This window comes from Pavona decussata, unplaced genomic scaffold (genome assembly GCF_977016875.1).
Source record: "Pavona decussata unplaced genomic scaffold, jaPavDecu1.1 SCAFFOLD_233, whole genome shotgun sequence".
Classification (NCBI taxonomy): domain Eukaryota; kingdom Metazoa; phylum Cnidaria; class Anthozoa; order Scleractinia; family Agariciidae; genus Pavona; species Pavona decussata.
The window spans coordinates 3,917,950-3,945,035 of record NW_028145638.1 but is presented as its reverse complement, the minus strand read 5'-3'; the positions used below and the strand labels follow the sequence as shown (position 1 = coordinate 3,945,035).

At 40.0% G+C, this 27,086-nt stretch overlaps 4 protein-coding genes across 4 annotated transcripts in view; 3 read left to right on the top strand and 1 right to left on the bottom strand.

Moving 5' to 3' along the window:
* The first annotated feature begins 999 nt into the window (after positions 1–999).
* On the top strand, positions 1,000–8,418 carry LOC146458476 (protein disulfide-isomerase 2-like). Its single transcript, XM_085090569.1, has 8 exons — positions 1,000–1,238; positions 1,332–1,529; positions 2,495–2,766; positions 3,616–3,720; positions 4,719–5,048; positions 5,851–5,971; positions 6,624–6,802; positions 7,637–8,418. The coding sequence occupies exons 1-8, from the start codon at positions 1,070–1,072 to the stop codon at positions 7,850–7,852; spliced, it is 1,590 nt and encodes a 529-aa protein (XP_084946695.1). The 5' UTR covers positions 1,000–1,069; the 3' UTR covers positions 7,853–8,418.
* A 2,489-nt stretch (positions 8,419–10,907) lies between these two features.
* LOC146458475 (rho GDP-dissociation inhibitor 1-like) lies at positions 10,908–18,120 on the top strand. The gene is made up of 5 exons (XM_085090895.1): positions 10,908–11,173; positions 11,267–11,353; positions 11,600–11,676; positions 12,718–12,781; positions 16,629–18,120. Exons 1-5 carry the CDS (start codon positions 11,005–11,007, stop codon positions 16,823–16,825), a joined length of 594 nt encoding a protein of 197 aa, XP_084947021.1. The 5' UTR covers positions 10,908–11,004; the 3' UTR covers positions 16,826–18,120.
* LOC146458468 (uncharacterized) overlaps positions 16,932–27,086 on the bottom strand; it is a 71,343-nt gene continuing 61,188 nt past the window's right edge. The window contains exon 2 of the mRNA XM_085090892.1: positions 16,932–19,853. The gene's annotated coding sequence lies outside the window, so the exon portion shown is untranslated. The remainder of the gene's footprint in view (positions 19,854–27,086) is intronic.
* On the top strand, positions 20,949–26,797 carry LOC146458474 (tetratricopeptide repeat protein 34-like). Its single transcript, XM_085090891.1, has 2 exons — positions 20,949–21,214; positions 23,410–26,797. The coding sequence occupies exon 2, from the start codon at positions 23,434–23,436 to the stop codon at positions 26,539–26,541; it is 3,108 nt and encodes a 1,035-aa protein (XP_084947017.1). The 5' UTR covers positions 20,949–21,214; positions 23,410–23,433; the 3' UTR covers positions 26,542–26,797.

The following is a 27,086-nucleotide window of genomic DNA, read 5'->3' as shown; positions in this document are numbered from 1 at the left end:
AGAGGTGGTTGAGGATGTGCGGGAAGATACCATGTTACTTCAAGGAGAGATTGAAAGCTGGGCGACGTTTCTCCTGGGAGTAAGAACTCGCTTTGGGAGAATTGTACGTTTTCTCCACTGACCAATCCATGGGACTGTTTAAGGGGACTGACTCACGTTGACTTCCAGTTATTAAAAATTCTCCTTCTAAAGATATTAAATGAAATGTAATGCTGATTCGAACGACGATAAGAAATTGGGTTCCCGAGCTCGTTTTCGATCACGGCATGTTCCACATTTTGTAACTGCGGTTTCGGTATTTTGGTAAATTTCGATGCGGTATTGCGGTTTTTTACGTATTTCTGCGCGGTTTTGCGGTTTTCGGACCCCCCTTACGCCCCCCTCTATTATTATGTAATTTTTCATTTTTTGAAAGCGTAAATTTCTCACACACTTTTAGCAAGTTTGTGAGCAAGTTAGTAACTCTGCACGCGAACACGTCAGTTTTCAATATCAGGCCTATATCTTCGCTCTAGATCAAATTTTAACGTTTATGTTCCAGTAGTATTGATGCGTTCTTGTCCCAGTTGTAATATCAAAGCTTAAATACAACTCGGTCCAACACTTTGTCGCGAGCCAGGGTGACTGTTTAGACCCACCTGATTCATGAACCTTTAATATTTAGTAAACAATTTTTCGATTATGAACAACTTGGTATAAACATTACTCCCCGGTAGCTGGTTACCCTGTTTTACAGCAGAATTAATTTGCTGTGTCTTCATTTCACTCTTGACTAGTTTTAACCGGTCGTTCTGAATAGATTCTGTTGAATCTTGCTAAATGTGCCACCAACATTAACATTTCTCAGCCACTTGAAGTCTTGAATGAGATGTGGACGTGTCACTATAAAAATTGGTAGAAGACTTCCGTGACTACAGTTCGCGGGCTCTGTGCTCTCAACCAATCACAGCGAGACACGACGGGTAGGTAGAGCCATTTCCGGTCTGTGCTACACGTCTTCTGCCTCTTTCGTAGTCGTCTTCCAAGTTGAACAGTCGAACATTTTGGTTAGCTCGGTAAAGGTCGCACAATGAAGCTTTATCTCGTGTTTTTACTTAGTTTAGTGGCTTTTGCGTTTGGAGAAAACGACGATAAGCCTAGCAGTGATGAAATTGAAATAGAAGAAGATGTCCTTGTGTTAAAAGAATCTAATTTTGAGAAAGCTCTTAACGACAACGAGCACATTCTCGTCGAATTTTGTAAGTACACGTTGTACGTCTGTGAGCTTGAATACGGTCACTTGTAATAGGGGATACTTATTCGATTTCTGGTTGATATTTCCTCCGTTTTAGATGCCCCTTGGTGTGGACATTGCAAGGCGCTAGCCCCTGAGTACGCGAAAGCTGCTGGGAAGCTCAAGGAGCAAGGCTCTCCAATCAAGCTTGCAAAAGTCGACGCTACCGCCGAAACTAAACTTGGTGAAAAATACGAAGTTCACGGCTATCCGACCATCAAATTCTTCAGATCACAAAAACCGACGGACTACTCAGGTTGGTATAAAATAATCAAAACGGAAAAATGTGTTATTCCTTTCAGAAAGACATTTAAGACATACGTAAGCTTAACATTATGTTCTACGCACGTGCATTGAAGTGGAACCAGAGTTGTGAAATATGCATTGTTTGAAATTTTGTGTTTTGCCAAAATTATCACAATAAAACATCCTTAACTAACTTTTTTGTACCTTTTTATCCAGTTTTGCCTTGTTAATGCGAAACCCTAAGCTTGAAATTTATGAATATTAACTGTTCTTTTGTCATCCCGAGGGCCTCAGCCGAATAAAAGCCTCTTGTTATATCAGCTGGGCAAATAAGTATTTATTTCGTTTTCTGTGGGAAAACTCGTTAAAGCGCCGTTGTTCAGTGTGCTAAATACAACTTTAATGACATGCTTAAATTTTTCAGTAAAACAATGATGTTTTGTGATAACAGCTGAGTTGCACGTTCAAATTTTTAACTGCCTTTAATTTTGTTTACGTTTACTGTGGAACCGAATAACTGCATAAAACTTTCAAGTCTTCTCTTGAAAAAAGTGCTAACAAAATATATCTTGCTGTAAAGAAAATTTGTCTCGTTCATTTTCAATCAGGGAAAAATATTGAGCTGTTTACCACAGGGCATGTGCTTTAGAGGGGCCAAAGTGATGACTCATCTTTACAGCCTTGAAATGTGTTCATCACCAACCTTTGTTCTTTCTAATGATATTTTAATTGCTGATCAAATTAATTCATTTTTATTTTCTTGCCACACAAGATCCAATCACATCCATCCAGCTCAGTAATTATATTTTTTTTAGGGTTCTTTATGCTCTAAACTTTGGATAATTTGATATTTGTGTCCACTTCAGCTAATCATTTCTTTTGTTTTATTGGTAAATTTTAAATGCAGTGCTTGTTGTTATAACCTTGGCTGAGGTTATTTTCCCCAAAGTGATGGCTTTACCTTTATTCATACAGGTGGTCGAACAGCTGACGAAATTGTCACTTGGTTGGCAAAGAAGACTGGTCCTCCGGCCAAAGAACTGACAACTGCTGATGAAATCAAGGCATTCACAGAAAAGAGCGATGTTATGGTTGTTGGTTTCTACAAAGATAAAGAATCTGATGCAGCTAAAGCCTTCATCGAGGCTGCCCAGGGTATTGATGATGTTGAGTTTGGTATTGTCCACGACGAGGCTCTAGCTAAAGAAAACAAAGTTGAAGGGGACAGTTTTGTTCTTTTCAAAAAGGTGCGGTTCTTTTTTGGATTGAAGATTCAATAAGTGATGTTTGCCTGTTAATTTTTACATGTCTTCCTTTGGTAAGGCATGATTGCGGTGTATATTACATGGCCAAGACTTTCACATTCATCTTTTTACAGTAAGATAAGGCTATTGTAGGGCTGATGAGTTGGTCTTTCCAAAAAATGTGCATCTTCCATAATTCTAATCAAATGCCACCAGGTTTTGCAATCTTATTGGTGCAAACTAGTTCTGCAAACCACCCAGTTGGATATTTTCAGCATATATATGAAATGAGTTAGCTTGTCTTCAGGAGGCTTGAAAGAGCTTCCAGTGGCGTGCGCGAATGTAACTCACCCATGCTATAGCTAAGGTTCACGCATCAGCTGAGTGAAAGAAAATTTCTATCAAAAGTCGCGTACACGGTGCACCGGAAGTAGAAATGCGAGGTTAAAATGGTACACAGAAAATAAAACCAGATGAAAACCTTTGTTTCTATGTTCAAATTTGTCATGGTGACCTTATAATAAAATACATTTTAGCATTGTGCGATTCTGTGTGACACCTTGTGATGTGACTGATTATGAAGTTAAAAGCATGCAACTGTATGTGATACTAATAGTATTGCAGCATCCCACACTTGTGTTTTTCATGACTCCTATCTCCAAATTACTTTGTAGATTTGATTTAAGTGGTCATCTACATGTAAGGATTCCATCCACAGACTCAAACTTGTAATCACTTTGTTCACTATAATAAACAGTATCACTGGAATGATTTTGAAACAGCTTTGAGTTGAGTGCTGTGTTGTATTTGGTTCCTAAATTCTTCTTTGTTGTATTCCATTTCTAATTATAGTTTGATGAGGGACGTGCTGATTATGATGGAGAACATGCTGCAGAAAGTATTACAAAGTTCATCAAGGCAAACCAACTTCCTCTTGTGACAGAATTTAATGACGAGGTGAGAATTTGGTTTTAATTTGGTTTTAAAAACGTAAAAACGTAAACTTCTGTTTAAGTTCATACATCTTGTATTAAGAACCTTTATCATGGCATTCTTTAGACCAAGGGCATCCATTTTAGTGGAATGTTTTGAGGATTTAACGGCACTCCAGTGACCAGAGCTTTCTCATTGTGCCCATAACCTATCAAAAGACCTATGGTGATTGCGCCTTTGCTTGCTTGGGCCATTTCTGTGGAGCAAACTTCCTTTGAAAATACAGGACAGTCCGAATGTCACTGTCTTTAAATCTAAGTTAAAGACATACCTTTCAAACAAGCGTGCAGTTAGTTTTGACATTTGATATTTTTATATTTTGTGACTTTTTCATTTTATTATACATATTTTTTACTCTTGAAATAAGCAGTGCGTGAAGCGCTTTATAATCTTAGCACTATATAAATTTATATATTATTATTATATTATAAGTTGTTTCAATGAGTAAATTTCTGGTATTCTGAAAAAGTACATGTAGCTTATAAACTCCATGAATAGTAATAAATCATTCTTGAAAGTGTTCACCACTTGATGTGTTTGTCATGGTGGCGGGGATATTTTATACCCAGTTTAAATAACAATTTTATTGAAAATCCTGGGCCACATAATTTAATCGTCCACATCACTGTCACCAACCCCACAGCCTCCTCCTCTTTGTTTTGTTTCCTCTGTTAGCCTCTTGGGTTTGTACGGGTCAGAGATTCAACTGGGACTAGTACAATTAATAACTAAAGCAGTTACTTGACCCTTTAAGCCCTAACAGTGATCAGCATTGAATTTCTCCTTGTAATATCAATGCTTATTCAACCTCTGAGGTCATGAGAATTAAGGTGAACTTTCTTGTATTTTAATAATGTCTCCCCAGTACTTTTATAAGAAAAGTATGGGGATGAGATTGGAGAATTTGTTCTTTGATATTGGGGGGTTTAAAGGGCTAATTTGTATTGTCTTTTCTTTGCCAGAACGCACCCAAGATTTTTGGTGGAGAGGTGAAGAAACACATCCTTCTTTTTGCCAGCAAAAAGGCAGATCAATTTCAGGAAATCCATAATGGCTTTTCAGCAGCCGCCAAGGACTTCAAAGGAAAAGTTCTCTTTGTTCTTGTTGATAGCGATGTTGAGGACAACAACCGAATCTCTGAATTCTTTGGAATTGATGCTAAAGAAGTCCCAACTGTCCGTCTGATCAACTTGGCAGAGGACGACATGACCAAATACAAACCAGAAACGACAGAACTTACCACTGAAAATGTCAAGGCTTTTGTTCAGTCTGTCTTAGATGGAAAACTTAAGGTATTTATCTTACTGTGCCTTTTCTTGGTTTTTGTTTTGTTTTTTCTTGTACTTTTTTTGGAGGGGGCGGGAGGCAGAAGGCTTATCCATAAAGAAATATACTGTAACACCTTTGTTGTTCCCGTAGGGTAATACCAGAAAATATTTATGTCCTGCCACAGGTACCCTTCCCCTTGCCTCTAAAGTACCGTACAAAATGTGTTGTTCCAGAAAATAGCCATACCTCTCCCATGGAAGGTTTCTTTGGATTGGACCCTTTGGGCTGTAGCATATTGATGTGCTATGATTTTAACACGTCCGCATGTTTTTCCAGTAGTCACAAAATTAATGTTTTTTTGTTGGTAATAAACAACCCCATGTGCAGTAAAAAAAACTCATGTCTAGGAAAAAACAAACACTCCTAGACTAGTAAAATTGCTAATTTTGAATTTTGATACTCACATGGACAAATTTGATCCATTCATGGATTTGTTTGGTCACATAAGATTGCATAGTTATGATGTTTCGTCAATGATTGTACAGACAAAAACAAACAGAAGCTTTTCTAAATGAAAATAGTATTCTGATCATCCTTTGTTTTTGTCTGAAAGTGACAGTTTACAATTTTTGCGTTGAGGAAAACCAATTTTATAGCAAATTTTTTTTACCCACGTGGGTTTTTCTAAAATGTCACAAAAACTGCTAGGAGTACAAAGAATTGGTCAATTAAAGTTGTGACATATAATTTGTAAATTTCATAATCACTAGTTTTAATGCCTTGGAATATGTGTTGTTCACAGCCTGTTCCCTTTTCAATCCCCAGGCTCATTTGCTTAGCCAGGACATTCCTGAGGACTGGGACGCGAAACCAGTAAAGGTTCTTGTAGGAAAGAACTTTGATGACATAGTAAAGGACCCAACTAAAGCTGTTTTTGTTGAATTCTGTGAGTATGGGTTCTTTTCTAATCTAGTCTACCCTGGTTGTGAAATAATGAAAAGGTGCTTGATGTATGATGGCCTTAAAAAGTCCTCTTACATCCCTGTGTCATTTGCATGGCCTTGAAATTTCGTAGACAAGTCACGAAGGCTATTTAGTATGTAATACCTTGGGCGTAATGTAACATGCATTCACTTGCATTAACAATACCATATTTAACAGTCTCCGGCCTCAAAAGTCTTTAAATCCACCCAGGGCTTTGGAAAATGCTTGAATTTCCACACTAGACTTTGAGTTTTTTGTAGCTATACAATCTCTTCTTGTTTCCTAAACACATTTGAGTTAGACAATTTGTTTGCTTGCTTTTCAGTTTCTATCCCTTGTAGTAGAAATTGCAATGAAAAGGTTTCAGGCTCAATAACCAGTCCTGAGATCTAGGATATATTAGTTTTAGTTTTGGTGCAAAATTTGCAAGGTCAGACAGGTGTCCCAGCTCAATTTTAATTAGAATGTTATCAACCACCAGTTTTTTTTTATTGAAAACCACAGAGATTTGGTGCTTGAACATTAGTAATCAAAATGTATTTCAAAAGTGAGTGTTCTTTTTGTGGCAAAGCTGTGAAAACCATGACCATTTGTACATCTCGTTTCCGATTTAGATGCCCCATGGTGTGGACATTGCAAGCAGCTAGCTCCAATCTGGGATGAACTTGGAGAGAAATTCAAGGACCGGGAAGATGTTGTAATTGCCAAGATGGACTCTACAGCCAATGAAGTAGAAAGTGTTAAGATCCAGAGCTTTCCTACTCTTAAATACTTCCCCAAAGATAGTGATGAGGTAAAGTAGTCTGGTAAAAAGGTTCTCAGCATATAGTGGACATATCACAGAATTAATCTGAAAACCAATGTTGTGGAATTTCTTCCCAAGACACAATCCAGCTGCGTGCAGCTTCATGAAGTTGGTTTCAAAATTTCTGGCCTTTTCCCTTGTACAAAGAGAACATCCTTTTTTTAACAATGCTGTGGTTCTGTTGACGTGTCCTCTGTCATTACCAGAGGAAAGTATTTCTCAGCAGCTTTCCTTTGAACAGCCACACCTGAGGATTTTATCCACAGGTTCAGCATTTAGAACTGCCTTGTGCAACATAATAAACAGCACCAAAGGAAAGTGCTGCTCAGTAGCTTTCATTTGAATGGTCACACTTTAGGATTTCATCCACAGACTCAAAATTAAACAGCACCACAGGAAAGTTCTACTCGGTACCTTTTATTTAAGTGGTCACTCTTTAGGATTTCATCCACAGACTCGAAAGTTAGAACCACCTTGTACAGCATTATAAACAGCACCACAGGAAAGTACTGCTCAGTAGCTTTTATTTAAGTGGTCACTCTTTAGGATTTCATCCACAGAGTGAGAAGCACTTTTGTATGACACAATAAGCAGCCCCAGAGTAAAGTACACCTCAGCAGCTTTCATGTGAATGGGTCAACACTATGGGATTTCATTCACAGACCAAATGTTAGAATCTGACTTCTGGCTATGTGGGCAGCCTTATGGTGTCAACAAAATTTTATCAGTTAGTGTTCAGGCTTTACCTTGAACAGCTACAGTGACAAAGTTGTACAATGGCTGGCTGGTTACTGACCATGAGTGTTTTTTGTTGTGTTGCAGATTGTTGATTACAAAGGTGGAAGAACCTTGGATGATTTAGTCAAATTTGTAGAATCTGGAGGCAAAGAAGCCAACGAGGAGCCAGCAGAGGGCGAAGAACCACCCCCAGATGTTGAGGGAGAAGAAGGCACAGAGACTGAAGGCACAGAGGGAGAGGGAGAGGAAGAGGGTGAAGCTACAGAGGGCGAAGCTGAGACCACCAAGGACGAGCTGTAGATTCTCATAGCAGCTGCTGAAGATTTCTCATGCGGAAAAGGATTTTGTGAGGCACTTTTGTGTTTTCAAGAGTGCATCATATATTTCTTCACCAATATGAGGAGATACTGTCAAGCCTGGTTTTAATGAGTTACACAAGAGCAAGACACATAAGCTCAGACTAGTGTTTTGCCATTTTTTTGCGGTGTAATATGTCATTTTGTGCTTGATCTTGTGCTTGTGTTTATTGTTAAAACCAGGCTTTGACAAATGCTAAAGTGACATAATCACTTCTATTCTCCTAGAGTAAAATCTGTAGAACTTTTTTCATTTCTTAAACATTTCCTGGTGCCAGGTTGTCAATCATTTATCATTTTTATGTTACAAACTTTGTTTCTAACAATGGTTTCTGTTCCTAGGTTTTCAAAGTTTATTAAAGTGTCACCACACTCAAAATTGACCATCCACCACTACGCTTGATAAATTGTTCCATTTTATTTATAGCATTTTTCTGGTGTGAAGGGTTTAATTTATAAGAATAACCTGACAAACAAAGAGCTTTCAAATAAAAATTCTTATCACCAAGAGCTTTGGCTTGTGTCCTTTGTTACGTTCCCTTGAGTGCCAGCGATTTTATCGGGTAACCCTTGTTTCCATACTTGAAACTGACTTTTGTCCTTCCCTTAAAATTACATGAAGTAAAGCGCATGTGAAATTAGTCTCCCTCGCAGCCGTTTTTGGGCTGTCATGCAACGCTCCCCCCAAAAGAAGCTTCTTTTGGGGGGAGCATTGCGTGACAGCCCAAAAAACGGCTGCGAGGGAGACTAATGTGAAATGTAATCATAAAAGAAGGAAAACAATCAAAATAGAGTGTGCCTTGAACCTGAGTCGTTTTCCTGATTTCTTCTACCCATAATGACTGCAGCAATGAGGACTAGCTGCCAAGGATAGTAATGAATGAAGGCTAACCGTTTCCAAATCAGTGCTCAACCTTAATACTGTAGATTGGTGCTGCATGTAATCCGTAAAATGCTGTTCCTAGCCTAACTGGGGCTCTATTCTGCGCCCAATAAAAGTGGTTCTGTTCGGTTGTACATGTTGTCGGCACATTTGACATTTTATTTATACTCTCCACTCTTACTGTTACATAAGCACAAAATATATTATTGATATTGTATTAAAACATAGAACAATACGCAGCTCAAGAAATACAATTCAAAAATACAAATATTCAAATAGGGGGAGGAGAGTAGAGGGGCACCTCTAGTAAAACTAATTTGTCAGAACTATGATGATAAGGTATTAGCCTGTGGGAGCATCCGGTTTTTTTGACCATTTGTAAAACTAGAAACAGATCAATCAATTTACTTGCGTTCTTGCTTAATTAACACTGGTGTACGAGTTGCATCTTACTCAATTTTCAGTTCAAAGTGAGGATAGTGCTCTTTAATGTTCTTGATCACTGTGCTTAGGATATCAGCAATTTTCTTTCAGCTTGTCCTAGCATTGTAGCATCCCGGAATTACAAGGACTACTTCACGTGTGACTTGATAGTCTCCTAAAGCTCTGTCATTTAGGTTTTTATAATGCCTTATTTAGGTTACTATGTTACAGTTATTAGAACAAAGGCCTCTCTCTTTTAAACGCCCCGGTCGGACCCTTGAAATTCAATAAACGCCCCCGGCGTTTATTAGATAATTTACGGTATATACTACATTGTGTAAACCTCATGAGGTGTCCAATGACAGGTTGAGGTATGCAACAAGTGTTACACAATTTTATCTTGTGCATGTAGGGCAAGATTGTACAACAAGCCAAGAGAAAATACCACGGGTCACATGGAGACAATACGAAGCTTTGACTAGAACTGGAAACCATGCAAGGGAAGGGATAGTCTCCCTCGCAGCCGTTTTTAGTGTTGTCATGCAACGCTCCTCCTCATTCCTTTATTCTTCCCCTGTTGTCCACTCCTCCCTTGGTAGCCTGTATGCAGACGTCTCTATTGGTTCAGGTGTTTGTACGCTTGCTATCTTGGGGTGCATTTGCCCAGGAGCAGAAAACTAAATTGGGTGCCAACAAACTCTAGGTTGCAAGCTGTTGTGGCTTGAGAGAGCAATGGGAGGCAGCTGCATTTGCAGGCTAGGTTCAAGCATTCCTCTGACCTGTGTTTAATTTCCTCACTCTGAATGTTATTTACTGGAGGAAGATTTGTTGCTTGCATAAAATAAATAGTCATTCCAGCCCATTGCATCCCCAATTGAACTTAGAACCATACATAACATGACTAGATAGGCCTGTGTGTTCAGCTGGCTGGGGAAACCATACATAGACTAGATAGGCCTGTGGTCAGCTGGCTGGGGGAACCATACATAGACTAGATACCTGTGGTCAGCTGGCTTGGTCTTCTTTTTGTTGTGGCTCTCAGAAAGGAAAGTACAGCTTGCATGGCAGTTGTAGACAAGATGAAGAGGTGCATCTGTCAATTTTTTGCCTCAGGGAGGCAATGTTGAGCAAAGGAAGGGCATTTGAAACTGGCAGAGTTTAGCCTGCCAGAAAGCTCTCTCTCCCCGCCCCTCCTCTTCCCCGAGAGCTTGCTAGCAGGCTAGGTGCAGGCAGAGTTTTATTGTTCAAATGCAATACCTCAGCACATTTGTGCATGGTCAGAAAAGTCACTTAATTCCTATCAGTAAGAAGTCAGCAGTTTTCCAGAAAGATAATGCTATCAAACCCCCCACCTATGACTGCCCTCCTCCACACCCCCCCCCCCCCCACATACACACCCTAGACAATAAGGCATTGATTGGTGCATTCCATTGTATACTCATCTTTGTACGCCCACCTTTCTTTTTGTCTTCCCCCAATAGACAGCCTAATTAAAGGCAAAGGTTAATAAAATATATTAAAAAGGTCTGAATTAGACAATGAAACATTTTACTCTAAACACTCCGTTGGGGAGGGGGGTCAATATGTCTTTACATAGGCACGTCTTAATTTTGTTCAATAGAACAACATTTTTCATTGGCCAGTTGATACGGCCAGTGTATGTGAATTTTTGATTGGTTTTCACCTATCAGCCTCCTGACGTCACGGGGTGGTACTCTTTGCAGAAGCAGGCCGTTTTTGATCCAGAGGGAAACAGGAAACTTTGGGCTTTTGGCTCGTGTGAATCTACCATGGCTGACCCAGCAGAACCATCGTCTCCAATAGAAGATGAAGAACCAGAAGAAACACCGGGTTATAAAGCGCCGGCCCAAAAAACTCTCGATGAAATACAAAAATTAGACGCGGATGATGAGTCTCTGGTGAGGTACAAGCAAGCGCTACTGGCGGGTGCGAGCGCTGGTGAGTCTGAGATCTTGACATAAACTTAAACGACTTTCTTAATTGTCCAACTAACTGATCCTAGCTTATCGACGATGTATTTTTCTTCTTTAGCTGGCGATGACGGCGGTCCCAACGTCGTTGTTGAAAAAATGTCAGTTATAGTCGAAGGGCGACCAGATATTGACCTCGATCTTACTGGTTTGTATCAGAGTTTTGTACACGTTTATGTCTAAGCTCAAGTTAGTTCTCTTTCTGTTTTGCCATCTCTTTATAGCTGTAGCTTTCTGCCACTGTCTCGTTTAAAGTTCAGTTTGTAGGCCCCGGCCGGCTGACCCATGCCATGATTCATAGCTATGCAGTGCGTGACACGTTCTTGTTCAGTTGCTAAATTCGAAAGTGAATATTTCATTTCCTCACTATGGTTTTTCTCTCTTGTTTTTACAGGTGATTTGTCTAAATTAAAAGATCAACCTATAACAATCAAGGAAGCAGTTCCGTATAGAATTAAAATAACATTTAAGGTAAATTCCTTAGGATCATTTTCGTGTACTTGACGATACAGCGTAAAAGCTTAATCTATGAATACAAGTTAAGCTTAACATCTCAGTGGTAGTTTTTGTTCCATATCGTCGTTTATTATGAAAATAAGAAAGGGAAAACATTCTTGTAGTTTCTTCTGCTACCTTTGACTCCTCCCAAATTGCTTCTTGCTATTTGAGCTCGTTGAGTTTTACCCGAACGTTTTCAAGGTAGGTAATTAGCCATAACACAAATAATTAAAGTGACTTGTTTTGTCAGTGTTTAGTACAAAGCTTCGGGGCGTCTTATGATCATCAAGACTTGATTATATGGTATTGCTTTATGTTGTATTTAAAACCACATTACAACATGATTTTGATTTGTCTCCTTGGATGTGAATCGCTTGGAAATGCGTTGAAAATTGTGCGGATTGTCAATATGACAGCTTCAGAAAAACTATTTATTTAAAGTGATTTGCATGGGAGACATTGTATAAGAGGTTTACTGAAAAATGAAAAGACAGCATACACTCTTTTTTTATAAGAATTAATTTTATAAGAATATAATAAAATTTGCGAATTTTTAAGAATATTTTAAGAATAAACCCGAGGCTGAGATTTGAAAAGAATATAATTTTACAATGCAATAGTTTATATAGTTTTAAGTAGACTATAAAATTCTTCCTTTCTCTAAACAGCAAAACTAGCCAATAAAATGATAAAAACCTGCACTAGCCAAATGTGTGATGTTAATGACAGTTCAATACAGATCTGAACACCAAACACTTGTGATTGATACCCCAATACATTCTAAAACGGAAATGTTATACACTAAAATCTAAGAATATTCACAAGAATATTTTCGGCCTAACATCGGCAGAAAAACAAGAATATTCGGCTTGGGCTGGAAAAACAATATTTTAAAAAAGAGTGTTTATTTTTGATTTGCATGTGATATCTTGACAACAGGTCCCCTACATCTCCCACTGTGGGCCACTAGTGATTGTAGAGGATCGTTTATACTCAAGTGTGCTGTTCTTTTAGGTAAAACGTGAAATTGTGGCTGGGCTGAAGTTTCATCAAGTGACCTACAGGAAGGGCTTAAGAGGTATGGAAAATAATTTGTCATTGTTGTGGTGGGTAAAGAACCCAAGGATGGGATCATTTGAGGTCTGTTTTACTAAGAGCTTTTTCATAGTCTGATTTGATTGGCGCAGTGGCCACGGTATATGAGCCATTATAATGCCCGACAAATGGTGACCATTAAAGTGTTTTCTGGTTGTTCTTGCAAAGTAAAACCTGCAAGATCTACCAATATTTCTTGATTGTTTTTAATAAAACAATTATTCCACTCGCACTTGTTGGATATGAGATGATTATGGCCAACTCAGCACTATGCACCTCGTTAGCTATCTATCATCTCATATCCAACGTGCACTCGTGCAATAATTGCTCAATATTTATGGAACACCACAAGAGGGATAGGGTGAAACACTTTTTGAGTGGTTGATGCATCTTCTCAAACCATTACTATTTCTTGGTGAAATTCAAAGCAAACTTTAATTAATACTCCAAATTTTATGATAATTAAGATCACATTTCCAAACCCCCTTCACAGTAGTGATTTCCTTTGTTTTCTCGCCATGAATAATAAATGAGTTATTCAGCATTATGCGCTCAAACCCATAATTTCCTATCAAGAACGGTTGTAAATGAGGTAAACATGTGATGGAGTGTTTATTTGGAAGCAAGAATTGGTGTTACTGGGGGCACTTGTAGATTTCCTTTCAAGTCAGGAATGTCAGTTTGTCTAGGTTTCGTGACTTGGTGCTGAATTCACTGCAGGTTTCGGTGACTGCTGCTTCTGCAGATCTGGCATCAGTGTTAGATGCTGGTTGTTTATTTCAACTTCATACAACCAAGGTGTTGATGCTGCTTTCACAAGTTTTCCTGTGCACTGAAGATCTTTCTTGAAGACTTCTCTATCCAGTCCTTTTGGAGACAGAGGCTTTGCTCAGTGTCTGCTGTTGAATACTGTTTCCTGCTTTATCTTGCTCATGCTCACTCATGCAATCAGTTTTTTATGTCAGGCCAATGTGGGTTCAGCTGGGTATGGAACATGTACACGCTGTTCCTAATCTGCCTTCCCATAAGCAGTTAGGCAGGAGAAAACTTGCATAATAGTGTTGTTGATCGGTAGGCAAGCAATCCTTTAGAGGGGGTCTTTTTCTGAACTGTGAGCAGGCTTTTCACTCCAGTCAACTTCGCCATTTGATTGGGGAAATTTTGGAATACTTGTGGTTCATTTGAATCTCCACTCTTTGGCAAAGTGTGAGAATTCTGCACTGTCCAACTGAGGACCATTATCAGATTGCACTTGCTCTGTTGTCCCATTCCTGGCGAATATGGGCTTGAGTGCCCTGATGACCTCACTTGACTTTGTCATTATTGTCATGGCTGCTACCTCCACATATGTTGAAAAGTAGTCTATAATGATTAGGTAGTCAACACCTTAAACTGGAAGAGGTCTGTTGCTAGTTCAGGTGGATTGTCCCTGTGTAAGGCACATACCCTGCACTGTTGTACCATGTCCTGAATTTCTCTGCTCAGTCCTGGCCACCAAACAGAGCTCTTGGGTTGCTCCCGACATTTGGTTATTCCTTGATGTCATTTGTGGATCTTGTCTAAGAATTCAAGATGCATGGAGGATGGGATTACACATTCCTGATGCTTTGAGTTGGATGCTCTGTACCACAGAAAGTTCACCCCTGCTTGGCCAGTAGGGTTTCATAGCATTGTTCAATGAGTGCTTGTCAGGCCATCCCTCCTAGCAGATCACTTTGATCTGGCTGCAGATTGGATCCTTCTCTTGTGCTTCCATGATTTGCTGCATTGTTCAGTTGGCTCTCTTCTTAACAGAGCCCTCTTAATCTTCTATCATATACACTTGTTCTTGAGCAAACTTGTTTTGCATTTGTAACTCTGCTCTGAAACTTCCTAGACAACTCAGTTTCTGTTTACAAGGACCCATTAGCAAGCTTGGTTGTCTTGCTTAGCATTGGGCTTGGTTTCAGACTGTAGTATAGACTTGGCGGAGTTATAGTGACATCTGCATCTGTAGCACTTTAAATTCAGCTGGTTGCCCATTCAATGTGACCTTTGCTTTCTATGAATCTCTTGTACCTCCTTGAACAGCAGTTTGTTCAGTAAGTTCACCCAGGAAGAACTGGTCATCTTGCTGTGTTAGAGAAATTCACCTCACCCACTCTACTTTCTGTTCGAGATCTGCAAGCTTTTGCCCAGTGACCTACTTTAGAGCACTTTACCCATTTCAATTTTCTTGCTGGACAGAGGCTTTTGCATGTCAAAGGCCAAAGCATCTTGGACATCTTCCTTGAGCAGTCTTCTCATCCTTGTGCTTTGGTTTTGGTTGCTTCTTGTTATCCCTGTCTGAAGCATGTACTTCTTCATCTTTGGCTAAATGATGTACACTAGCTGGTTGGGGCTCTGGTGAACTTCCCTGTAGGAAAGTTTGTTGCTTTTTCAGACTGCCTGGTCTTTGTAATTGCCTTTTCCGAAGTGAACTCGGAAAGTACTTGGAACTGTTCAGAGAGCTTTTTGTCTTTCATCCCCACTACAATTCTAACTCGGATGAGATTCACAGTACCCAGAAAGACAATCAGTGATAACATTATCCACTAACTCGTTTTCCTTTTGGCTGCTTGCTGAGATTAAATTTTGCTTGTTCAAATATCACATTGTATTTTACGACTGAGTGACTTTGGATCTTCTCTTTGACAGTGTTGTATTCCTTCGCTTCTTCAGTTCTCAATCTTAACGAAACTGCCTTGTCATTGGCTTCTTTGCCCATTGAATAAATAAGAGCATTTACCTTGTTTTTGCCATCCTTTTGGTCGAGTCCAGTTGCTTTTCAGAATCTCTTGAAACGCTTAAAGTGCTACTGCAATAAAAATTTTTCTTTTTCTTCTCAGCTTTTTTCAATGTCAGTTCAGTCAATATGTCCATAATAATACAACGCGTTTGTATTTAGAACAATGGCCAGCCAAAAAATTCTAAAAATCTGTCCGCCATTTCTCAGTTCTCATTAGAGAAGCCTGCAATACTTTAAAAGCAGTCTTCACGCAAGAGTCCGCTTGTGACGCCATGTGTGCATCAGTTTCTGTAGTTTGACAGTGTGAGTAAATCAATCAAGAAAATGAATAAGGATGCCGTTGCCCTCTTCTTCCAGTTCTTCTGGAAGGGAAACGGAGGAAAAATTAGCGGCATTGGTTTGAGCGTTGTGCACATGATGTCTCATCCCCTGTGTTTCAGCTAGACCGACCCTTTTCCTCGCTTGCTGCCATTTGTGAGTTGAGTAATGGCAGACAGCAAAAACTAAAAAACTATCAGACTTCCTGTGTGAATTTTGAGATAAAAATTGGCATGTTACCTATTTCGTAAGTTTATTTTAAAATCTGAAGAGAACAAGAAATGCAAAATTTCCATCGCAGTAGCACTTTAATCCATCATGGCCTTCTTTGGGTTTGAATCTAAACTTTTCCGGTGGCAAAACTTGGAAGTTTGCCACGGAAATTTGTTGTACAGCCACTGCAACTTGCAGTTGTGCTACGCCGGCTCTGTGCAACTCATCAACTCATCAACTTGTGGTTATTCAGCTGGGACTCCGGCTCCATTTGGCGCTTGGTCTCCCATACTTCCATAGTTCTGATTCTTCTCCAGTTTAAAGGTTTTGGGGATCCCATCACTGCCGCCATGTTGAGTTCTTAGGCTAAAACACGCTTGAAACGTACTTTCAAGAGCACAACTTACAGTAAAGCAATAAGATTTCGCTTCACCATCCAATATCAATAATTTTGATGGCATCAAAAATGGCGGAGGCTGGCTAGGGTCCTTTAAAGGGTTGAATTAACATGTCTTGTATTGTTGTGTTTCAGTCGATAAATCCTCGTTAATGGTGGGAAGCTATGGCCCAAAAGGTGAATCCCACGAATACCTCACACCTATCGAAGAAGCCCCGAAGGGAATGATCGCACGTGGGCACTACACATCAAAGAGCAAATTTATTGATGATGACAAAAATTGCTACCTTGATTGGGAATGGGGATTTAACATCAAGAAAGACTGGGATTAGTGCATTGTTGTGCATATTGCTATATACTTGAATGTGTTTTTTTTTTGTGACTGTCTTGTAGAAATCTGATGTGTCTAAAAATGACTTTTGAAAGCTGCTTGACCTGTTTCAAAATGCTGCTATATTAAAACTAGGAAATCTTGAATTGATAAAATAACTTCTGGAGTGTAACTTATGCTGCAAGTAATAGAAAGGTTTTAGGCAAGACTGTCAAATGTGACTTTTTGCCCTGAAATGAAAATTGCTTCAGACTGAGATTTCTTTTGACCCAGAGGCTGATTATCTTGTAAGAGATGTGGTGAAGAATTTAGTTATTTAGCATTTTGCTCAAGAACTTAACCCTTTAAGCCCTAAAAGTGATCAGCATCAAATTTCTCCATGTAAAATCAACGCTTACTCAACCCCTGAGGTCATGAGAATTAAGAATATGATCACCCATGGTGAATTTTTATTGATATTTTAATTACTTCTCCCCAGTAATTTTATAAGAAAAGAATAGGGACAGCATAGGAGAATTTGTTCTTTGATATTAGGGGTTAAAGGGTTAATACCCAGCTAAGCTTCTTACATGATAACCAGTCCCTGTGCCAAAATAGAGATTGTCTGGAGTAATTTGGATTTCATAAGCAAATAAAAATCAACGATAAAATTGAATGTTTCAAAGTCGTCACGACACAATTTTCAAGTTCAATTGATTGGAATAAACTGTTTACTACCAAACCTTTGCTTATAAGAATTGGATTTCAAGGCAAAAAGGTCACATACAATAGTCTTACTCAAAACAGATAAAACCAATAGTCGCAGATGCAGGTGATACAGTAGTCTCCTGGTATCTCAACAGAAAATTGTTTCCCTTGGAAACAGTTTACAGTCAACTGCTGGTTTCCTTGGAAACCCCTGTTTACTTAATCGTATTTTTGTTGCCTCAGGTGTTCAAGTTGACTACTCTATTTCTGTTTTCATGTCTGGCTTGTTTTGTTAAACTAATTGTCACTTTTGATTTGCAAAACTGGTTCGTAACTTGTGATGTGTGAAATTCAGTTTTTAAGTGAATGAAAATTAATTTTCTTATGGAAGCCATGCACTTAGCGATATTTTAACATCGTGATCTAAGCTCTTTGCACCAGTACGCATGTGAGGCTGTGTAACATTTTTTTTTCCACACGGAGGCTAAGCACCTCTCAAAGTGAACCATTCTGTGATTCTTTATTTTCTGGGCAGTAACCTAATGATGACTATGGTAATAAAAAAAGAATGCTAAAGTTAACATTAAATGTAAAAAGATGTTTTCTCAATGTTTTTTTTTTTTGTGTGTGTCCTTTGTTTGAATGTGTCTCCTTGCTGTGGGCACTGTAAACAACTTATATTGCTAGTCTAAAATGCCATTCAAACAATAATTTAAACTGGTCAACTTCTCATCTGGGAGGCGGCTCTGCATTCTCAGAGAACTCCGGGCTCAATTATTTTTGTTCTCCCAGAGTAAAAAAAAAAAACTCCAATGCTCACCTTGTTAACCTGTGGAAGCGGATACCTTGTCTGGCTTTTGTTGGAGGTAAAACAAAAGACGGAAAAGGTGTGTGCTTTTTTATGTGTTCCCTGCCTTATTAATGCCCAATCAGTAAGATAAGATAATTTAGCTGATTGGGGAAGTAATATATTTTTTAATTAAATTAAAAGTACTCCTCGGACTGCCAAATTTGAGTAGGCTCGCGACTCAACGGTTCTGCCAATGGCGAAAGTATCGAGCACCTCGTTTCCACGCGAGGCGAACTGAGCTTACGGGTCACCGGTCGAGGCTTGGGGTTGAACGCGAATTCCCGATTAGCTCATCGGGTACGGTCGGTAGGAGTGACGTCGGGTTCGATTGTCGCCGAGGACAACTGCCCCTGCAACGAAGGTTCTTTCGATAAATTGTTGAGTTGCACTTGATGATTCACGTTCAGTCCCCTCCATACAAATCCACGTTCTGTTCAAAAGTCTGATATTGGAAACGAAGCACTTTTTGCATACTGCTAAAAGGTTAGATCCATAGTCGCATCTCATTTCCGGTTTCGTCTTTGCTAGTTTCCGTCCCTAAAGAAAAACATCCATGAGCTCGACTTGCAGGCAAGTCGACTGAAAGGTTGTTTAAATATGCGGTTGCAAAAGTTATTTAGATGTCGGAATAAGTTTTTTAAAAAAAGTATAGAAATTTAAGCCAAGAGGTATGGTCATGTTGAAACTTGCAAACACCCGAGAAAAAGTAACAGGCAACAATGAATGGGGAACTTTTTGAATTTTTTTCTTTTACTTTTTGAAAACAAAAATATATAGGGTTACATTACAAGACGCTATTTGGAGAACAAGATGCCTGCTACACTGGCATTACGCGTGATGCTGGGGCTCATTCATTTATTCCAACTGTATGCTTCGCCGATTGATAAATCTATCCTTGCTAATGGAATAGTTTGAGTCACGACGATCGCGTTACGTTGTTTTCCTTGTGTTACGCGACTCAGACTTTCACCGGAAATGTGTGGAATTCCATAACGATAGCGTAAGCTTCTCAATGACCTCTTTTTAGTCTCGCGTCGTTGTCAAGGACTGTCAAACAAAGCACGATTCCTTCGCCATGAACTCACCAATTTCTACCGTTTTAAATGTCGAGTGCTTCTTAGAAGTTATTCTTTTGATTTTCCGCTTCAAAATGGTGAAATTTCCGTTTGAAAACGGCACACTTGAGTCCAGAACATGTTATAAACAATATGGTGCCAAATTTAATCTGTTTTTAATAAATAGATCAAATGATGCGTTGACGTCACACAGGTAGGGGTGAGTGGGTCCCCTCCCTCGCGATGTAAGCGACAAGAATGGATTTTGATTGGCCTGCTTCTGTTGAAGACAATCAGAACAATACACCCCGAGTAGGAGAGGGGTGAGTTTAATGAATAAATTAATGTACCGATTTGAAGCTACGACGAAGAAAAAGAAATCGTCCCGTTTTTAGACACGGTATGCCCCCTCAGGGCATCCCGCGTAAAAACGCCTACTCAACACCGAAATGGCCCACATGGGAAAGCAAACATTTCATTGCCAAGGCGTAAAGTCTCTTTGAGCTGCGTCTTCTACCGTTTTCGTGTGTATTGTCTGCAAGCGATAAATTGGATAAATTCACTTGAAACCAAGAAAATGCATTCAGATGATGCTTCTGGATCTTCAAAGATCACAGAGTGAATTTTGAGAGAAGATAAACATATTAATCAAAGAAAATTTCCGGCTAAAACCTTCACGGAAAACAAACGACGTTACGAAACCATTTCCGGCGCGCGCACAATGCTTTTGTCTATTTTCTCAAAGAAGTAATTATTTAGCTTCGATGAGTTGCAACTTTAATGGTAATGTGGATATCCAAACTGTTCCAACATTATTAACTACAATGATATAACGTTATGTTGTATACAAAACTGCCTCATATCTGCGAGTAAGTGTTGTATATTGCGTGTCATATAAAACAAAAATTGAATAGTCTAAATACCTGTTTGACATTCCTAGCGTCTATTTGTCTGTTTTTGTTTCCTTATAATATATCAATCCTTATCTGCTAGGATTACTGTCATTGGCTTTGGACCTCAATGTTGTTGTTCGAAAAAATAAGGTTTTTTTCCGTAAATACTCCAAAATATTCTTTAAAAACAGAGGGCCCGATTCCCCGGATTCCACTCACTCTCAATCCTCTCTCAATAGCGGTAATTGAACACGCCACCTAATGGAACAATGTTTGTTGTGTCATCTTGAGTACTTGTGCGGATACCGAACAGCGGCGACAGTACTGTTTAAGTGCCTGTAAATTTGTAAACATGCAATTATCATTGAACATGCCTGTGCTCAGTGATTATGTATCAAAACTATGAGATCAGGCAAATTATGGCAGATATCACACGGTCCTGTTCAGTCGCACGCCGTCGCGTGCAGTACTAACCGATTTCTGGGGATATTTTTCGCGGAAATGCCGATGTGAGTGGATTTCCCGCGAAGTTCGCCTATCATCCTATCCAGCTGCGATAGCCAATTAAAAGCCTTCGTTCCCACGCCTTGTCATGTTTGATTGACCAATAGAAAACCTATTCAAACAATTGTTGATTGTTCTTTTAACTGTCACCGGAACGGTTTGCAGGCAAGCAACAAATTTCATCGAGAAGTTTTTAGGAGTTAATTCTCGGTGTTTGAACCCGCTGACGATCGCTGGCCTGAGATACCCAGAAGACTTTTTCTCTCCTTCTGTTCGAAACCGTAGCGGCTCTGTGTTTCGCTGTCTCATCATCTTGAATAACCCCGTATATTGGCGCGAAAAACCAACAAGAAACCGGTATATTTCCCGCGTTTGGGAGAGCAATCAATTTTCATCAACGGGTGAGCTATCCATCATTTGTTTCTTTGTATTTATATTTGCCTAACTAAGAATCGTTCACTTACTTTAGCAATACCACTATATTTATGGCTGTTAATGTCCTATTTACTGTGTAGATTTGGTATTATTCCCAATTATCACCCCAATATAGCCCTTGGAAGTATCTCAAAACAGGACGTTTTATGTTCAATTATCTGCTTCGAGTATTAAGATGAAAAAATGTTTAGCCTTTGATACACGCGACATGACTGCACGCATTTGTTATTGTTTATATGTTTTCGTACCCGACTGTTCTTGAAAAGTACTTTTAACTTTATGTATGTTTTCTCGCAGAGCTATTGAAAGTTAATATATTATTTTAAAAGGACACCCAGTTTTTGCTCCCTTCAAGAAACGTTGTCAATATTTTCGTTCTAAATGAGTAAAAAATACATTACGGGCGAAGGTTCAACCGTGTGCTACCCTTCTAGCGTCTACTGAATAAATGGCAACTCCGAGCTCAAGCAGTTCCGGTGGCGACCAAGGCGTGCGAAAAATAAATTAACTTCACCCTTTCATGTGTTTAAACGTTTGAAGTTACTAGTGCAGTGAGATGGCGATAAATATTTCAGCACATGTTTTGAAGACCACCCAAAATCCTGAATTCTTGAGGTAAAAATATAAGTATGATTACCGCAGCACATTTTAAGTGGAGAGGTGAACTGGAAGGCGTTACGCGTGACAGTTAAACGTATCTGTGTGACCTTCATATAAAGTGCAATTATCGTCTGTCTATGGGGGATTTTACAGGTCGCCAGCTAGCGAAGGAGTGCGCGATATCGTTCATATTTTTGCTTCATTAATCCAGAATAATCATGATTATTTTTATGTGTTCAGGAATTCGTTAATCCTAGGCCTTAATGAGCTGCTAATCTAAATAGTTTATCCCTCATGCCAAAAGTGTGCCGATATTTTTTATCTTTGATCTCGTTAAACATGTGCGTCTAGACACGAGAATCTCCTGTAGTTACGATAAAAAGATGAGACTAGCCTAGTCTACAAGCTGTCAACACGCTAACATTCCACCCCATGCAGACTTTAAAAGTGTTAGCAAACATAAAAATGGAAAGGAAAGTGCTCGACGATTTATCCTTGGAAGGGCAAATTTCCATGATAGAAAAATAGCGCACACGGATTCATCATTGATTTGAGGTTGGGGAATTTCTCTTATTATGGAAACTGCATTTTTTGCAGACTGAAGCTTTTGGCAATTTCCTAAAGTTTTTCTGAAGTTTTTTTTAGATCTTGCCACCCCCTCACTCCTCTATATACCTGAGTGCCCCCTCCCCCCCGGCTTAGTCAGGGAGCATGATTTCGGCCGGATTTGAACCTCTGTACTGTTCGAATTTTGTCTCAGTTGTATATGGTATTGCCATAAGATAATTTTTGTGCATTTCCACGCGTAGAGTTTCATGCTACAAAAGCCAGAAAACGACATCTTTTGATGAAAATACACTCTTATTTTATAAAAACCTTTTTTATAAGAACAATGAGGCTGTGCAAAAAACATTACCCAGGCTGAGAGTCAGTTAAGAACATTTTTATTTTTGACCAAATGTTTTTAAAATGAACAGTTTAAATACGGATAAAATAATACAGGCAAAAATTCAGCCTTTATTGTCCAATTAACCCAAATAATAGATGTCTTGGTAACGTCTTCACAGATTTATTGAAATACTATAACAGATAATTAAGAACATCTTAAGAACTTTTCAGGCTTCATTTGCCAAAAATAATAGCGTTCAGCCTGAGCCCCAAAATTAGACGTTCTTATAAAAAAAAACAAAAAAAAAACGAGTGTATGCGAATATCATATTCATGTTGCTAATTTTATAAAGCTTATTTTACTTCAGCTTTTCGTCTTTTTTTTTTTTTTTGCTTCTTTATGTAAACAAGAGGCATACCAGGTGGTATGTTCAAATAAACCAAAATATTTCATGAAGAATAAATAGGATTCGAGTCCCATTTTTAGATTTGATTTTTTGCTAATTCACCCCTTGTGGCTGTTGTCCCGTCATGGTGACGATTGAGTGATCGAGAGCGCTTAGCGCTTCCTTAAGCCAACAATTGTTTTAAACTAAGTCTTCCGGCATGCTTAAATCCCGTTAATTAAATTTCATTATGTTGTGGCTGAATAAAAAGCATTGATTCTCCCCAGTATTCGTGAACTCTGCCGAGGAAAATGACTACAGCTGCTGACTGCATTGGACAGGCACTCTCCTATATAGCATCAGCCAATCAAGAGCTCCGAAAACAGCGCACCGAGGAAGCCGTTATCCAGATTTGCAAGGGATATGCTTTGGAACCTGCCCTTGTCAAAGATCACCTGGTCACCTTGTCGCAGAACCACCTACAGAGTGTAATTTGTACCCTAGAGGACTGGTGTGTGTGCTGTGGTGGTGATCCAGCGCGCTTGTTGCTCAAGTCAGGTATAACGGTGTCTATTGAACAAATCTGCGACCTGATTACCTCACCAGGCCTTCGTCCCAATAGTCGCGTGGCGTGGGCCACGAAGCTAAGATCCCAGATGAGAAACAAAAGCTATCATGAAGCTATTAATACATGTTATGACGCAGTGGAGACGTTTGCTAATCATAGCGACGCGGTTTTCTTTCTTGTGCAGCGTGCTGTGGCGTACCTACTTCTGAACGAGAAAAGCCATGCTGTGAAAGGCTTCACGGATGCGTGCGACAACGACTTTGAAGCTGCCTTAGCTTGCATCAAAGAAACAGGAGCTAAACTGCTGCCTGTTATCTTAGAAGCGCTTTACGAAGTCATCGCCACCCTTGCGCAAAAGTCAGAAAGCTACAGCATGGAAGAACGATTGTTTTTAATCAAGGTTGATCGCATCGTTGTAGGGTTGAATCCCAGTGATACCGCCACCTTGGAAGACTGCGCCGGTCACATGATCAAACTGAATCAGTTTAAAGAAGCAGTGGTTCTGTTATCAGACGGAATAGATCGTTTGGCGACTTCGGGGAAAAGGAAGGGCGAATCGTTAGAATTGTTACTTCACCGAGCGCAATGCCATTTAGCCCTTGATCAGACCGAGCTTGCTGTGAGTGATTACCTTAATGCAGCAGCCATTGATGACGACATCACTCGTCTCACTATATTAGCGTTACCATCACAGCAACAGGATCGCGTTGCCGCGCTTGCCAAACAAACAGCATCAGAGCTGCTCTCTCACTTCCGCCTCAAGGCCAAGTTGAACACCTCGTGCTCAGTTGATTCTAAGATTACCACTGAAAGCCTCCTCAGGGCAGCGCTGATGTACCGGCTTCTATATCTCCTGGACGGCAACAACGTGGACGCACTGATTAACGCCGCGGAGTGTTTGAGACTCCAAGATAAAGACACAGAAGCTATCAAGACGCTTAACTTGGTACTCGAGCTCCGCCCAACGTGTTCCAAGGCTTACTATACGCGCGCATTTTGTTACATGAAAATCGCTGATATGAGTAACGCACTCGCCGACTTCAGCACAACCCTAGATCTCCAGCCCAGTTTTGTGCAGGCACTGTGTGGTCGCGCATTTGTTTGGCTTATGAACGGACAGTTGGAGAAAGCCGCTAAGGACCTGACGAGGGCAAGCGGGATATCCATAGCTGCTACAGTGACTTGGATCACGGAGCTGTCTGAATATGGGCAAGAAACGCTGAAGAATCAATTGAAAGAGTACTTGATAACGACTTCAAAGAAACGTCAACAGTGCAAAGGTTCGTGCTTGGAATCCTCGCTTATTCCCTTAGGTGACGTCTTAACTCGCGCGTTTTCCACGGACTTCGAGTGCCATCTCGTTTTCGTGGAGATTTTACAGTCACTGTGTAAAATGGACGAGGCCCAAGCGATTCTTGTTCGTTTGATGAAACACAATCCCGATGACTATCTCGCAACTCTTCACCTTGCGGCGCTGAAAATGAAAAGAAACAGAACATCTGATGCACTAGAGGACATTTGTGTTCTTCTTAAAACGATTGGGGAGGAGAAACTAATGAGCTCTATGTTGAGGCTAACTGAGGACGAGCGTGCGCGGTTAACACGCGAGGCGCATTGCGAGGGTGTGCAGAGGTTTAACGCGTGTTCTGGAGATGCTTCCGTAGCTGAAACGTATTTCAGCGTGGCTATTACCGCCTCTCCAAACAAGGCGTGTGAATCGTACGTGTGGCGCGCAAAGTTGAGAATTTTGAAAGGAGAAATTGACTTGGCCATTAAGGACTTAACTTGTGTTCTGAGTAAGAAACCAAATCACATTGAAGTGTTGTGTCAGCGAGGACTGTTATTCATTCAAAAGAACAATCTGAAAGCAAGTTACCAAGACTTGCTTCATGCCTTACTTCTCAATACTCAAGCGCTCAAGACTTTTATTCTTTCACTTCAGGAAAATCGCAAACAGCTTCTTTTAGCATCCCTCGAAAACTGTGCTCAGATGCTATTTTCTCATTACCTGTCGCGCGGTTTTCGTTCCAAGTGTATTTTGAAACTCTGTCAATTACTGGTCGAAGTCGGTGTTGACATAGTCTCTTATCGCTGTATGTACGCCGACGGGCTCATCGTCTTCGAAGATTACCAAAGAGCTGCCGAACAGCTCGACGTTGCCGAACGACTCTGCCCCGAAGATGTTTCGGTGCTTAGTCGTAGTGGACTTGTCTATGTAAAGCTGAAAGAAATTGAAATTTCAGCAACGAAGTTTCAACGAGCAGCCAAATTTGATTTTGAAGCTATGAGGTTTGCGCTTAATACGCTGAATGAGACCCAGAAGCAAAGTCTCATCACGGAAGCACTCAAGAGAGCTAATATACACACCGGCTTGAATGAAAACAATGAAGCGCTGGGATTTTTCACGCTAGCAGTAGCCGCTTCCAATGGTCAGCAACAAGAGGTCTTTCGCATGCGCTCTAAGTGTTTTGAACGCCTCCGACGCTATCAACAAGCCATAGAAGATATGACATCCGTCATAACATCCGGGACACCAATTGTTGGTGATCTCATCACACGCGCGAACCTTCACCTTCTCAATGACAATTTTAGGGGTGCATCCCTGGACTTTGTTGTTGCTATGGATACTCAAGAAGTGACAGCTATGACACTGATGTCATCCTATCCCGGTAAAGCAGCTGTTGTCAAAGTGTTTCTTAAAGCTGCAACCGCTGATTTGAACTGCAAGAAGTTCTCAGACGGACTCGCGATTTGCACCCATGGTCTTAAACTAGACCCCAACAATACTGAGTTAAGAAACTTGAAGCGCAAGTGTGAATTTGGCGTGAGCAACAAATGTTTTATACAGTGAGCGAGCGGCCAATAAGAATCCTGCGCAAACTGAAGTCGCGTTCCTTGCGAAAACTGCACGTGTACGAAGTTTCGTGCGTGCGTGCGTGTGTGTTTTCCTGGACTCTGTTCTGAACACAAGGGTGTTTTTGTAGTCTAGTGAGCGAGTTTAGCAAACTTATCTCGGTTTGAAGTTGTCTTTGCACTTTTTCAGATTATTGTACACTTTTACCATGTAGGATCTGTAATGCAAAATGGATTAAACAACGCTAAAGTAATTCAAGGATCTTCTTCGTCGGGAGCCCAATGGGCTCCTGTCTTCGTAGACTACTAAAAGTAACTATTTATTTCGATTGTAACAAGTGAAATTCCAGTTCCGGGTTTATGGGCATTGTAACACCTTTTTTTTTTCTCAATTATAAACATCCAGTGTAACTAAGGAAGGGTATTTAACACTTTTGCAACCATTTCAAATTGGCTAGTGTATCAAATGACGTATTTGTTGTATTTAAAGATAGCGCCACCCTGGCCTTCAGACGCCACTGAATAGGCCATTTCCGAGTTGCT